The 15,594-nt window shown below is 52.6% G+C and overlaps 1 protein-coding gene across 1 annotated transcript; it reads left to right on the forward strand.

The window, feature by feature from the left end:
* Nucleotides 1-255: 255 nt before the first annotated feature.
* On the forward strand, nt 256-2,217 carry LOC142579653 (uncharacterized). Its single transcript, XM_075690064.1, has one exon. The coding sequence runs from the start codon at nt 365-367 to the stop codon at nt 2,105-2,107; it is 1,743 nt and encodes a 580-aa protein (XP_075546179.1). The 5' UTR covers nt 256-364; the 3' UTR covers nt 2,108-2,217.
* Nucleotides 2,218-15,594: the final 13,377 nt, after the last annotated feature.

Below are 15,594 nucleotides of genomic sequence, written 5' to 3' on the forward strand. Positions count from 1 at the left end.
GCAGAACCAACATGTGTGTATTGACACTACCTTGTCACTACTGGCACTACAGAGGGGGACGACGACGAAGAAGAAGCGCTCGTCCCTAGTCAGAGATCGGCTCCGTGATTGCTAGCCAATTACGCAGTGCTAATTACCTCGTACCAAAGTTTTGCTTGCACCAATGTGTCCGTGCAGGCGAGCGGCATCGACCGATACCAGCTGACCCCAGAGGTGCTTTGCCATATTTTGTGACTGCTTCTACTGCCGCCGTGCGGAGGATTGCTAGGCTTAGGCGTGTTCCGCGGACACTCGGCCCAACAACAACGTCGCACCGACAGCGGCCTGCCGTACACCTCGGCGGCTGCCACTCGTCAGCTCCGAGATGGAGGCGCCCTCTGAAACAACAATGATCGTGGACAATCACATGTGCGTTCAAGTTCAGGGAACAGAGATATCACCCGAGGCATACCACAGCGACGCCGGATGGACGCTCGCGGGGGAACGCATGTCGAGGCTGCGCCAGCGGACCCCCGCCAGCGGCAAGCCCGACGCACCCGGCGGGTGTCAAACAAGCACGAGGTCAAAATTCTACAAGAACGTCAGAGCCTCGGCCATCAAGGCAGCACGCATGCCAGCCATGCCACTAGAAGAAACCAAGATAGTTGTCAGACCCAGAGGGGGACTGGACATCGTCAAGACCGGCACCACCACCGTCGCTGCGGCCATACTCGCTGCGGCCAAGATCACGAGCGAGGAAAGCGCCGCGGACACCATCTGCCCCAACACACAACAGAACATCATGGTCGTAAGTACACCGAACGAAGACAACGCGGCAAGGTACGCTAAAATCCAGGAAATATCCATTCAAGGCAAACCCTACGAGGTCAGCGCATATCGCACGGCACCTCACGACACCGTGAATGGCGTCATCAGAGGCATCCCTATCGACGCGAGCGCCGAAGAGCTAGATAGAAAGATCGTCAACGAGAGGAACCCGCTAGCAGTGGCCTCAAAAAGGATTGGAAGTACGACCACTGCGATTGTGGTGTTCCAGGGGCCCAAGGTACCGAACTTTGTCCGATACGGAGTCACCCTGATTCCGTGCCGCCTCTACAAGAAACAGATCGACGTCTGCCAGCAGTGCGGCCGAGTGGGACACCGCAAGGACGTTTGCCCGACCCCCACAATCAAGACGTGCCTGGCCTGCGGACTCGCGAACCCTACAGAAGACCATCGCTGTACCCCAAAATGTCAGTTGTGCGGAGGCGAACACCCGACCGGAGACCGCACGTGCAAAGCGAAATACAAGATCCCCTACGTAGTGCGCAAGCGACAATGGGAGCGCCGACAGGCCGAACGCCAGCTACTGTCGGAGAGCGATTTCCCGCCACTGGACAAGCCGCCAGCTGCGCGAAAGTCAAGGACCCCATCGGAAAACCGCGCGCCCAAATCCAGAGACAGCAGTTGTTGCAAGAGAAGCCTCAGCAGGAAAACGTCACCGTCACGTGAGCGAGTGAGCTGGGTCGACGCAGCGAAAGGAAACAACATAAGGAACGTGCAGAAAATCACCGAAACCACGAAGAAAGAAGATATGAATAAGGTCCGGGAGGCAAATGAGCTCCTAAGACACGAAAACGCGGCGTTGCGAGCGACCATCAACAACCTCACGAAAGAGATCGCCGAGATTCGTCAGTTGCTGCTATGCAACAACGAGCCTCTACAGAGACCCATGCCAAGCACAAGCAAGACCGAGGAAACGACAACGAACATCCAGGAGACAGCCATAGAGGAACCGGCACCGAAGAAGCGAGCCATCGAGGCCACGCACACGCAAACAGAAAACGATCGCATCGACAGCCTCGAAGCGAAATTCGAAGCGACATTCAGCAAACTCGAACAGCTAATCACGACAAACATCGCAGCAGTGACAGCACTGAAACAAACAATGGAGACCTACCGAGCCGATAACACGAACAGATTCGCCTACATCGAAAGGACCCTACAGCCGATGGTAGGCCACCCGACGTTTGCGCCCCTCTTCGCGCATCATCCACCCAACCAGGGAGCCCCGTACACGGCAACGCAATCATGGCCGCCAACGCAACACCAGCAGCAGCAGGTGTAACCGCGTGGCAGTGGAACTGTCGCGGCTTCGGAAGGAAGAAGGCAGTCATCCAACAGCACATCGTACATGCCGCGCACAAGCCAGACGTTATACTACTACAAGAGACACTAACCGACGCACCGTCCCTCCCGGCTACAGAGTGCACAAGGGACCGCCCGACGGCAGAGGCCTGTGCACCCTGGTCAGGAAGGGACTCACGTTCGTCGAACATGAGCTGCAAAGCAATCTCAAGATCGAGCACACACTGACCGAAATCATCCCTGGCAAGAAGAGAAAAGGAAGCATATTTCTGCTCAACGTCTACAGCAAGCCATCTCAGAGAAAACAGAGATTCCAGACATTACTGCACAGAGCCAGCACCGCAGCGGGCCGTAACACCCTGATCGCGTGCGGAGACTTCAACGCGATGAACCCTGCCTGGGGCTACAACAAGTACACAGCAAAGGGCCGCGACCTGTACCAAGACGCCACGGAACTCGACTTTACCCTCATCACGGACCCGACACATCCGACGAGAATCGGTAACTCCGTGTCCCGGGACACCACTCCAGACCTCACGTTCGTCAAGAACGACATCCGGGGCGCGATCACATGGAGAAACACGGGGATCGACCTAGGCAGCGACCACACCATCGTGGAAATCGGCATACCGGAACACAACGACACCAGCGTCAAAACACACAGATGGATAGACTGGGATGCCTTTCGAGACGCCAGAAGCCTGAAGAGCGACGGTGACGACGAGATCGAAGACATCGACTCGTGGACGGCCGAAATCACCAAGAGCGTACGCGACGCGACCAAAGAGATTGAAACGGGCGCGGAGATCGACAAAGTAGACAGCCGGCTTGCGCATCTCATCGAGGCCAAACAGTCGATACTAAATCGCTGGAGGAAACAACGGCTTAACCGCAGACTGAGAAAGAAGGTGGCGGAGCTGAACCGAGCGATCGAGGATCACTGCCGCGCTCTCTGCATGCAACAGTGGAACGAGATCTGCAACGCGGCAGACGGGCAGATGCATAGCGGGAAGACGTGGAACCTACTGCGGCACCTGCTCGACGAAACGAAGCCCAAGTCGCACCAAAGGGACAGACTCGCCAAGCTCATACATCGGGCGGTCTCAGCACACGGCGTCGACGAAGTCACCAGGCGCATTAACGACAAATACCTGCCGACTACACCTACCGAACAACACGCGCCGTACAGCGGCCTGCCTAACGCGAACCTCGATCGTGACATCGACGTCGAGGAGGTACGCGCGGCCCTGCACGACCTCAATAGCCGGTCGGCAGCCGGCCCGGACCTCGTCACGAACAAGGCGCTCAAGAACCTCGATGACGGCTCGATTGAAAAGCTCGCACACTACTACAACAAGTGCTGGAGAGCGGGAGCGCTGCCAAAGCTGTGGAAGACAGCCAAGACCATCCTGATCCCCAAGCCGGGGAAGCCGCCGGACACGGATAACCTCCGGCCCATCTCGCTCACGTCCTGCGTGGGCAAGGTGCTGGAGCACGTCCTGCTCAACAGGTGGCAAGACTACCTGGAACGAGAAGGGCTGTACCCGGCCACTTTGATCGGCTTCAGACAGCATCTCAGCACGCAGGACGCGATGCTGCAGCTCAAACACCAAATCATCGATGATGGCGGCAGCGCCCGCGAGAACAAAGCCATCCTAGGGCTCGACCTGCAGAGCGCCTTCGATAAGGTGAAACACTCGGCGATTCTGTCCCAAGTCTCCAAGCTCAACATGGGGGAAAGATCCTACAACTACATCAAGGACTTCCTCACGGACAGGACTGTCGAGCTACGAGCAGGCGACCTACAGACGCAAGAGAAGAAGCTCGGGAGCACCGGAACACCACAGGGATCGGTCATTTCGCCAATGCTGTTCAACCTGGTAATGATCGGAGTGGCCGAAAAGCTCGGGTGCATCGAAGACGTCAGGCACACCATCTACGCGGACGATATCACGATATGGGTGACCGGTGGCAGCGACGCCCACATCGAGGGCGCGCTGCAGGCCGCCGTCGACGCAATAGAAGACCAGCTGGAAGGCACCGGACTGAGATGTTCGCCGAGCAAATCGGAGCTTCTCATACTCCCACCTACCAAATACAGCAGAGGCAAGACTAGACAACGCGAAAACGAAAAAATCAGAATCGTGACCAAATCCGGCAACGTAATCCCCGAGGTCGGCAAAATTAGGATCCTAGGCATGGTCATCGAAAAGCACGGAAGGAACGGCGAAACCATCACCCGTCTCAAGGCAAAAACAGCCAACGCGATTCGACTCCTCAAACGAGTCACTTCCAGAAAGGCTGGCATGAGAGAGGAGAGCCTAATTAGGCTCGTCCAATCTTTCATCATCGGCCACGTCGCGTACGTTGCAGCCTACCACAGATGGCTGCAACACGAACGAAACAAAATCAACGTGCTCATCAGAAGAGCGTACAAGACAGCGCTGGGCCTGTTCGAGTCCACAAGCACGGCCCGCTTGTTACAACTCGGGCTACACAATACGCTCGACGAAATAGCCGAAGCGCAACGGACCTCTCAACTGGAGCGGCTGTCCATGACCAAAGCCGGGAGGAAGATACTGGACGATCTGGGAATAAGACGCTCGAACGAGGTGGAGATGAAGCTCCCCGTCCCCGAAGAGGTCCGACGCCAGACCAGAATCGACCCCCATACCGAGGAACATGAATCCCGAGTTCAACAAGGGAAGAAGAGCGGCGAGGGCCAAGGCTCTCATCGACCAGCATGCCAACGACGAACACGCGCGGTACGTGGACGCGGCCGAATACCAACGGAACGCCTTCGCAGCGGTCGTCATAGAGGCGTCAACCGGCGCCACGAGGACGGCAGCGAGCGTGAGAAGCACCGAAGCGGAGCAAGCGGAGGAGGTAGCCATCGCCCTGGCCATCGCCGACGCAGACTGCCACACGGTGCTGAGTGACTCAAGACAGGCGGTGCGAAACTTCGCCAAAGGGCGAATCTGCAGGGAGGCTGAGCGCGTACTGCGAGCGGTAAAACTAGACGAACGAAAAGTACGACTCAAGTGGTTCCCGGCGCACGCGGGCGACGCGTCGGAACGCAATGAGAACCATAACGAGACGGCACACGCCGCGGCGCGAGCGCTAACCAACCGCGCCCCGGCGACAGACCGTCCGACATGGTTCGGAACCAAGGACCGCATGACGGATTACAATGAAATCACGAAGGCCTACCGCTTGGCTCGCAGGACTCTTCCACCCCCGCACCCGAGACTGAGTCGAGCGGAGGCGGTAGTACTGAGACAGCTCCAGACCGGATCGCTGCCGAGCCCGAAACTGTTAAATCGCATGTACCCCGAGACATATCCGACAGATATGTGCAGAGTCTGCCGGAGGGGGACCGCAGACTACACGCACATCTTGTGGGACTGCATTAAATATCCAGAAGACGCTAACTCAAGAGCACTCCCACCGCGGCTCGAGGCAGCCGCGAAGAGCTACGACCGAGACGATCAGCTCTGGGCCGTCCAGCAGGTCCTCGAGGCGCTCGAAAGGCACGGACCCAGCGAGCCGGCAACGGCGAGCGGAGACCCGCGCCGAGTAACGGCACCTTCGAGGATGACGTAGGCCCTCGTCGGGGCGCGCGAGCGCCCAACTGCAGGCATAATTAAAGTTTCTCCAATCCAATCCAATGGCACTACAGAGGTTATACGTATAAGCCTGCTGTGGTGTCCGCATTAGGCGCACATATATATAATGCACCACACAATCTTGGTGTAATCCAGCAATATATCCGGCGATAACAATTCGCTCTAACATATAATAAGCTTTAACTTCTGCTATGCGCTATGTAGAACTTCCTAGAGTGTGTCGTAGAATTTCCTGTTCAAGGCTGGAGAGATATCCATGAGAACTTTGCCTATCTCTATACTTGATATTATTTCCGCATTAAAACGTTTATCTCTATATTGTGCAGTTACTAATGCCTGTAACATCCCGATTATCATATTTTTCCTGCTTCTTTGTTTTGTTTTTTTCAGCGATGCTCTAAACGACTCTTACTTGCCTCTACTGCTGAGCAGTTAATGCTTCCGTCCATTTTGAATCCAAGGGCTTCTGAATGGTGGCCGTTCCCTGCGGTCCTGGCTGGGCTTCGCGTTCAATTACAATGCACTCAGTCATCTCCTGTAACTTGCTGCATCATACACCTGTCAGATCTTGTTGCGAACGTTATCTCCTGTATGCTTTGACCTTAGGCAGCCAGCTAGGGTCTCAAATAGCAAGGCATTGGCCCTTCAGGTCACCGTACAAATTTTCTCTCCTGATTGCTTGCTTGCCGTATCTGTAAATCTACACCGATTTTTTCTGTTTCTTTATCGCTTACATCAAATGTAGCGCCTTTGTTTCTCCCACTGTCTCTTTGACGAATGCTGGCGGCGCATTTGCAGATCTAGTTACCCTGCACTAGGTTGTCAACTTGGTTGTCCGCATTCTCCGATGATCATCCGTACTTTTGAGGTGCAAATCCTTGTCCATTTCAACCGCCCATTTATTCTCATCCATGCTCTCGGGCCTTTCTTCAAAGCCAATTTCGCTCTTCGCTTTTCTGACTTCAAAATACGCCCAACCCTTGTCACTAAACTCAGCCTCGGTTGTGGTTTTACCCTGAGCCCCCAATGCCAGTCTACATACCCAACTCCCAACTCCGACAAAATCTCTGATCCTAACCACAGGATCCCGTTTGAGAACGTTAATTAATGGCAACACTGTGACCCTTTTCCAAAATGCTCGTATCACCTTTCATTTATTGTAGCCCCGAAGTTTTCTTTATTTACTTATAGTTGCATTCCCCTTTATCATCGATTCTTTTCTTTCATTTCTTTCGGGGGGGGGGGGGTGTTTGGACTAAGTCTTTCCTTCGTTTATATAATCACAACACCGTACCGCGGCCGCGCCGCGATGCACTCTATCGACGAAGTTAGTTCTAACTCGGTGGCACCGGCTAATTATCGCATTTGAAAGCCACAGCGTCTGCTACGCAGGTTAGTCGCTTCCCAAACGCATTATTGAAGTCGTCAGAGCAGCGCTGACTAAAAAGAAATTTCGATGAGCCTTATTGCGGACCATTTTTCGCAACCACAAGATAGCGAATTCGCGAGGTTCACGTTCCATCGTCTCCCTCATGCCGGGGAGCCGATGAGGCGGCAGACATAGGCCCAGAAACTGCGGATGGGCAAGTCCGTAACTGCCATGATTGTATGATCGCGCCATCTTCAGCTATGCGGCAGCTTTGTCAGGTAAGACAATTTACATTATTTCGCGTTTGTTTTTTATCGAGGCCGAAGCGCTTCAAAAATTAATCTGCAGCTAGGACCCTTACCTATTTTGCTTGGCGCATTCCTCTACATCGCGAGCGTTATACGTATACTCATTTATTTTGCTTTTAAACGTGAATCACGAGCAAGCACAGTTGTCTTTCAGCCACTTAGCGATTAGCGATTTTTAAGGCAATCAGCGGCGGCGCAACATCTGGTAACATATCTGGTTCGAAAAGCGTAGCTTGACTTTTCTGAAAACATTCTACAGTATGTTTTTTTCGCGTTCTTGGCCACTTCATCCGCAAACCTCGCTAACTGCATGCAGCGCGCAGGCAATCTCGTACGCATGCAGAATGGCACATATTACGTGCGCCTCGGATGAAGTTCACTAAACACAGGTGGAGTTCTCCTATAGAAATTTCACCGTTGGTTCTAGCAGAGACGAGGATAACGCGGAAAAATTGGTTTGTTCGAATATAGTTTCGTCAACTGTGAGTTTTAGGCAGAACGAGCTCTGTTCATTTGCGGGCAGGATCGAAGTACACGAGGACGGGTGCCTGAACTGCTACTATTCAGTTTGACCCAGCAACATATTTATACTTTTATGACTAGCATATAACATAGTAGATAGAGATGTCATGGTAGCGTGGCACAGTTCTTCTAGTTCCAGCTCCGAGTACGTCTCTTGCACAAACATTGCTCTCGACGCCCAGGCGTATTCCATGTCGGTTCAGCTCTGGTCAGGGCGATCAGCAAGCCCGTTCCAAGGACCACGCATTGTGAGCTCAAATCATGAGAAAGTTAAGTAAACAAATATTCACTTTGAATTCGCACTGAAGGCTAATACCGAGATATATACTACGGCTTCACTAGTAGTACAGATTAGATGTGCGTTCATCGTAGCTCCAGCCACGAGAATGTTCCTTAAGTTCATACCTTACAAAATATGAGACTGCAATAAAGCAACACGCATCATTATTCGTTACGCCCTCGTGATGTCCGGTAAGTATAGAAACTGCAGGCAGCTTAAGTTGTAGGTCTATAAGAAAGTGCCCGCGTATTAGCAGTCGAACGTCTGGCGTTTCCACTTGCGCACGTATTCATACGCCTGTACTCCGTAAGAGGATATCGAAATCAATAGTCCCCGAGCGCTCGTTGTCGGTAAAGTGCGAGTGCTAGAGATGCTTGGTTAGATTTCTCTACTGAACAGTAAGCAGGTTAAAACTCAAAATGGCAAATTAAAGTACTTTTGTACTTGCATCAGTAAGCCAGCACACCGGATTCATGCTCGCTCCTCACCGATCTCCCGCCGTACAAGGACAATCAGCGCCAGTAACGCCAGCGTGCGTCAAAACATCACGGAAATGCACCGAGAGGCGGCGCGAGGCTCCGCGTGCACTAAAGACGTTTGCAGTATCGCTGTTTGGCATTATTATTAGGGAAATATGTGATAGACCTCAAGCTAAGCATCCATGGAGTCCTGGATCCACCTACAATTTTTTCTCGACGGTGCCTTCTCAAGCCTGCGAATATTACGATGGCACCCAGATCTTTATATTGCTTCCCTCTGGGCATGACCTGCTGTTGAACTGATGCCGCGTCATTACTCGCCTCTTCATTACTGACCATAATTACTGATTTCTCTGTGCTAAAACTAAGGCCCGTATACGATGAGCAAAACGAGAACAAGGTGAAAGCAAGAGCCCGTATACGCCACTTCATTGTCACAGGTATTCGAAAGTCTTTGTAAATCTCCTGCATCGTCCGCTATGGTGACACTATATCATCTGCATACATCAGCCCACGCACATGCTGCTGCACCATCTACCTGCTACGGGTGTAAGGTAAATCAGAACCTGATTTACTACTTTCTTGTAATCTGTCTATCCCCTTAACATCAAGCGCGATGTACGATGGAGACAATGAGGATTCTTTCTTCAGTCCTCGCTGAACTTCCACTGTTTCTGCACATTTCTGGCCTTCCCAGGCAACTTGTAGTACGTTTCCCCTATATACAAGTCCTGTCTGAAAGGTATCCGACCATGCTCAAAGAAAAACAGGAGTGTCGTCTGGCGCGTCATTCGTCAAATTATAGTTCCCTCCGCCTTCCACACACCCAGTACCAAGCTCTTTCCACATCTCGAAAATGTCACGCAGACCCTTCCGCGGGAAATTCTGCTAGGACAGCCGTCGCGTTGCACTTGATGTGTTCTCGATTTCAAAAGTGCTCTCCTTTCATGTGTCTCTCTATTTTTTTTTCAGAGACTGCGGAGCTTCACGAATCAAAAGAAATAGGGCACCATGTCAAAAACACGGACGCATGTGAGCCGCACGAACAGGGTCATTGTCTTGCAGTTGCCAAGCCTTCGAATATGCTCTGTCAAAATCCTGAACAAAATTCTGCTGACATCTGCTGCGTACTCAGATCGCCTTTTAAATGGGATTGATAGCATCTTTGTTGCTATCCCAAGCTGAGAAACTTCTCAGCAGTAAGCTGACGATCTCTCCTCCCAGTGGTTCTTAGTTCACAAGCATCCGCCTCGCCGTTTTTGAATGCCTCCCATCGCGTGGTTCACTCTCCATCGAAGTTTGGCCTTTATTGAAGCGGTTTCACGCCATGTTTATTTTCTGCATGATCACACCGTGTTTGGGATCGCACCGCTTGTGCGATCTGTTGGGAACTCGGCGCTGACGCCCGTGGTTGTACCTGGGTCGCAAGCCCCAAGGGTAGCGTTGGCCTGGCGGCCTGGGGTACAACTGGAAGCATCCGAAGGTCCCGGCAAAGCATGAGTCGACTGGTAACAACGAAACAACTTGTTTATTTTAACATCGCAAAGAGTTGGCGGTCAGGTTTGACCGTAGTAGAGAGACGGGAGAGCACTTCACTCAACAGAAGAAATCGGAGCCCTCCTTTTTGGCGTCCGGGGGCAGCTGTTTTTATACTCTCGCAGTTGAGGGCAAGAAGGAACCCCTCAAAAGACGAGCACGTGAATGTACAATGGGCTAATGGTGACGCACACTGTCGTAGCGATGCCGTAGCACCATGTCGAGCACGATCTCGTAGCACCCTGTCGTGGCGCTGCCGGTCGGACACAATGACTGTAATGAGAGGATGGTCCCTGCTTTGGCATCGCCTGTTTCGGGCACAATGACTGGAACGAGATCCCTGCTTTGGCATCGCCTGTTTCGGGCACAATGACTGGAATGAGATCCCTGCTTTGGCATCGCCTGTTTCGGGCACAATGACTGGAATGCGAGGATGATCCCTAGGCGGTCGCATCGCCGCAGTCGCGCCTGGAAACACCTGGCGATGAGTGTTGCGGCGACGACGATCGGGCCAAAATGTCTGCCGCCCCGCCGCAGTCGCGCCGGCAAAACCACGTGTCGCAGGCGAAACGCAACAGACCGCCCCGCCGGGGGAAGGAGATCCCGATGGACAGGGGACTGCATCCGCTGGCCGGAGGGATGTCGCTCGATGATGCTCATAACCGAAGTCGGGCGTCCCTCGACGTTTCTTGAGCGCAGCGCACAGAGAAGGCCTCGTTCTCTTGTTCAGGTTCGCACGGGACACTGCAAAGTGACTTCGGGAGAGTTCACATTGTTGTTCTCGTTCCCGGCAAGCGTTAGAACTACGCTGAAACTCAACCGCTCAGTCAGCAAGCACGGCACAACCCTCACTAAGCACTGCCAGGCTCTTTCCCCTTTTTATACCACTGCCTAGTTCCTTACAGTAGTCTAGCATCACTCAGAACGCGTCCACAAATTGAAAAATTGCACTAGAAAGCATATCATCACTTTGAAACACTAAACAAAAGCAATATGTTAAAAAAAAAATCCTGCCTCAGGAAGAAAAACATCAGTAACCAACAATTTTGAGGCTGATTCCTACGTTAGGGGCTTCGACTTAAGCCATCGGCGTTACCGTTGAGACTCCCCTTTTTGTAACGCACCTCAAAGGAATATTGTTGTAAAGCGAGGCTCCAGCGCAGGAGGCGGCCATTTTTGGGAGAGATGGTCTGCAGCCATTGGAGAGGGCAGTGATCCGTCTCAATGATAAACCTCGAGCCGGCTAGATAGCATGACAATTTCTGAACGGCCCACACGAGACACGCACACTCTTTCTCGGTGGCGCTATACGCCTGCTCACGACTGGTCAGCTTACGACTAGCATACAGGACGGGGTGTTCTACTTCTCCATTTTCCCGTTGGCACAGTACAACGCCCATGCCTCGCTCACTAGCATCGCACTGAACAATGAACCCTTTTGTATAGTCTGGCGATCGTAGCACAGGCTGGCTTGTTAGGGCACTCTTTAGGGCGCTAAAAGCTCTTTCCTTTGTCTCGTCCCAGACGACTGTTTGAGGCTCTGTCTTTCTTAGAGCATCCGTCAGGGGAGCCGCGATATCAGAGTACCTAGGGATGTACCTCTGATAGTAGCCGGCGACACCCAAGAACGACCGAATATCGGTCTTGGTGCGCGGTTGCGGAAAGTCTCGCACAGCGGCCACTTTTATTTCAGAGGGGCGGCGACGACCCTGACCAATCACGTGACCGAGGTAGACAACCTCGGCCTGTGCTAACTGGCACTTAGGAGCCTTGACTGTCAAGCCCGCTTCGCGCAGGCGGGTTAGCACTGCCCGCAAGTGTGCCATATGCTCAGACCAGGATGCGGAGAATATCGCTACGTCGTCTAGATACGGTAAAGCGAATTCTTGCTGTCCCCGCAACACTTTATCCATGAGGCTTGAAAAACAGTATGGCGCGTTCTTCAAACCAAAACTCAACACTTTAGGACGGAATGTTCCCATTGGTGAAATGAACGCCGCATACCTACTAGCCTCTTCTGTAAGTGGAACCTGCCAATAACCCCTGACAAGATCTAGGGTGGAAATAAACTGAGCGCTACTAACTTTCTCAAGGCGCTCCTCGATGTTAGGGATCGGATAAATTTGATCCTTAGTGATGGAATTAAGCCTGCGGTAGTCGACGCAAGGACGAGGTTCCTTGCCCGGTACCTCAACTAAAATCAAAGGGGAGGTATAATCACTCTCACCTGCCTCAATAACACCGAGCTGTAGCATTTTCTTTACCTCAGCCTCTATAATATCGCTCTGGCGGGGTGACACCCGATACGCCTTGGATCGTACTGGCTCTGTGGAGGTAAGTTCTATATCATGAGTAAGTACAGAAGTCCTACCAGGCCTCTCAGAGAACAGACCTTGAAACTCTTGTAAGAGCTGGTGTAGTTCGGTTTTCTGCTCGGGCGACAGCGGTGCTTTACTGATAAGGTCACTAATGACTTGACCGGTGTCTTCCCTGTTCGTCACTGAGCCTAGTCCCGGAAGCTCGACCGGAAGCTCTTCAGGAACGTTTACCATCATGCACACCACTGCTTCCCTTTGTCTATAAGGTTTGAGCAGATTACAGTGGTAAACTTGCTGTGCTTTCCGCTTTCCTGGCAGACTTACCACGTAGTTAACGTCCGACAGTTTCTGAACAATTCGTGCTGGGCCCTCCCACTGCACGTCTAGTTTGTTGTTTAGCGATGTGCGCAATATCATGACCTCATCGCCAACCTCAAAACGACGGGCCCTGGCTGTCCGATCATAATAAACCTTGGCCCTCTGCTGGGCCTTTGTCATTGCTTCACCTGACAACTCCTGTGCCCTTCTTAAGCGTTCGAGGAGCTTAAGCACGTACTCCACCACGACTGGGTCGTCGCCCCTACCTTCCCATGATTCTCGAAGCATGCGAAGCGGAGATCGAAGCGAGCGACCGTACACCAGTTCAGCTGGCGAAAACCCCGTAGCCGCATGCGGCGCGGTCCTTAAAGCAAACATCACCCCAGGCAGACACAGCTCCCAGTCAGTTCGATGTTCAAAACACAACGCTCTCAACACGCGCTTCATGACGGAGTGGAGCTTCTCAACGGAATTCGACTGTGGGTGGTACACTGAGCTGTGTAACAGCTTTACCCCACACCTTTCGAGAAAAGTTGTCGTCAAAGCGCTAGTAAACACTGTGCCCTGATCTGATTGGATTTCCGCAGGAAAACCAACTCGCGCAAATATGGACAGTAGTGCATTAACTATCTCAACTGAGCTGAGTTCTTTAAGCGGCACTGCTTCAGGGAACTTTGTCGCTGGGCAGATTACAGTCAAAATGTGTCTGTACCCCGTGGCTGTTACCGGCAGAGGTCCCACAGTATCAATAACGAGCCGTCTAAAAGGCTCCGTAATGATAGGTACCAATTTCAACGGCGCCCTCGATTTGTCCCCTGGTTTGCCCACCCGCTGACAAGTGTCACATGTCCTCACGAAATGGTCTGCGTCCCGAAAACACCCTGGCCAATAGTACTCTTGCAAGAGACGGTCCTTAGTTTTCTTAACTCCTAGGTGTCCGGACCACGAACCCCCGTGTGACAAGCGCAACAGATCCTGACGATAGCATTGAGGCACGATCAGCTGATCGAACTCCACTCCTCGGCGGTCTAGATACTTCCGGTACAGGACTCCCCCTCTTTCCACAAAACGCGCAGTTTTCCTGGCGATACCTTCTTTGACATTGCAGCGCACGTTTTCCAGGCTGCCATCCTTTTTTTGCTCGGCTATCAAAGCCGACCGGCTGACTTTTAGCAACCTATCAAGTCCGTCTGACGTAGGCGCGATGAGCAAATCAGTAGATAGCTCTTCTAACTTTCCCGAATCGGGATTTTCCTCTCCAGTATCTGGCGCCTTCAACGCTACAGACTCAATTTTATTCTGTTCGGGCGTGCTCTGAATATCAGCTTGCTGCGCCTCTGACCCTCTTTCGTTGTTTGATAACGTCGGCCCCGCAACTACCGCCTTTGCAGCGAGCTCCCGAACCTTCGATCTGGTTAAGGCCTGAACACTAGCTTCACCAAACAAAAGCCCCTTCTCGCGCAGGAGGTGATCGGACCTGTTTGAAAATAGGTACGGGTACTGGGGTGGCAGCATAGATGACACTGCCGCCTCTGTCTCAAGCGCGCCGAAAGGTCCTTCAATAAGCACCTTTGCTACGGGCAGACACACGCTATGAGCTTCCACGGCTTGCTTGATCCATGCGCACTCGCCCGTGAACATATGGGGTTCTACGTAAGACGGGTGAACTACATCCATCGTAGCTGCGGAATCGCGAAGCACTCGGCACTCTTTCCCGTTCACGAGGAGGTCTCGCATGTAAGGCTCGAGAAGCTTCATGTTCTCGTCAGTGCTGCCTATTGAAAAAAACACAACTTTTGGTGTTGTTTCCGGACACTGCGCCGAAAAGTGACCCGGCTTCTGGCACGTATAACACAAGCGCGCTCGCCTCATCTCGAACCGCTTTCTGCGTTTGGCTGCCGCCGTCTCTTTACGTTTGGTCGGACTGCTTTCGCTCGCATCCGCACTACGCGTGTCCCCCTTTAATCTCATGGGCGTGAATTTCGGCCTCTCGAACTTCGAGCCAAATTCACCCTTTTGACCATCCTTAGCTCCGCGAGCCCGACGCGTCACAAACTCCTCGGCTAGCTCAGCGGCTTTAGCCACCGTACAAACGTCTGGCCTATCCAAGACCCAGTATCGCACGTTCTCCGGTAACCGACTATAAAACTGTTCTAGCCCGAAACACTGCAGAACTTTATCGTGGTCACCAAACGCTTTCTCTTCTTTGAGCCACTCCTGCATGGTCGACATAAGCCTATACGCAAACTCTGTATATGACTCACTTCTGCCTTTCTCATTTTCCCGAAACTTCCGACGGAACGCCTCCGCAGACAGCCGGTACTTTTTTAGCAGACTCGATTTTACTTTGTCGAAATCCTCTGCTTCCTCTCTATCCAAGCGAGCGACTACGTCGGCCGCCTCGCCGGGTAACAAAGTGAGCAAGCGCTGTGGCCACGTTTCCCGAGAGAACCCCTGCTTCTCGCACGTTCGCTCAAAGTTAACGAGGAACAAACCAATGTCCTCTCCAAGCTTAAACGGCCGCATCAGGTCAGTCATTTTGAACAATACGCGTTCTCCTGCACCGTGTGCCTGACTTCCATTACGAGCGCGTTCCATCTCTACCTCAAGACGCTTCATTTCCAAAGCGTGTTGACGGTCACGCTCTTGTTGCTCTCGCTCTTTCTGTTCTTTACGTTCACGCTCTTCTTTTTCTTTTGCAGTCTCCCTCT

This window comes from Dermacentor variabilis, chromosome 4, assembly GCF_050947875.1.
Source record: "Dermacentor variabilis isolate Ectoservices chromosome 4, ASM5094787v1, whole genome shotgun sequence".
NCBI classification, from domain to species: Eukaryota; Metazoa; Arthropoda; class Arachnida; order Ixodida; family Ixodidae; genus Dermacentor; species Dermacentor variabilis.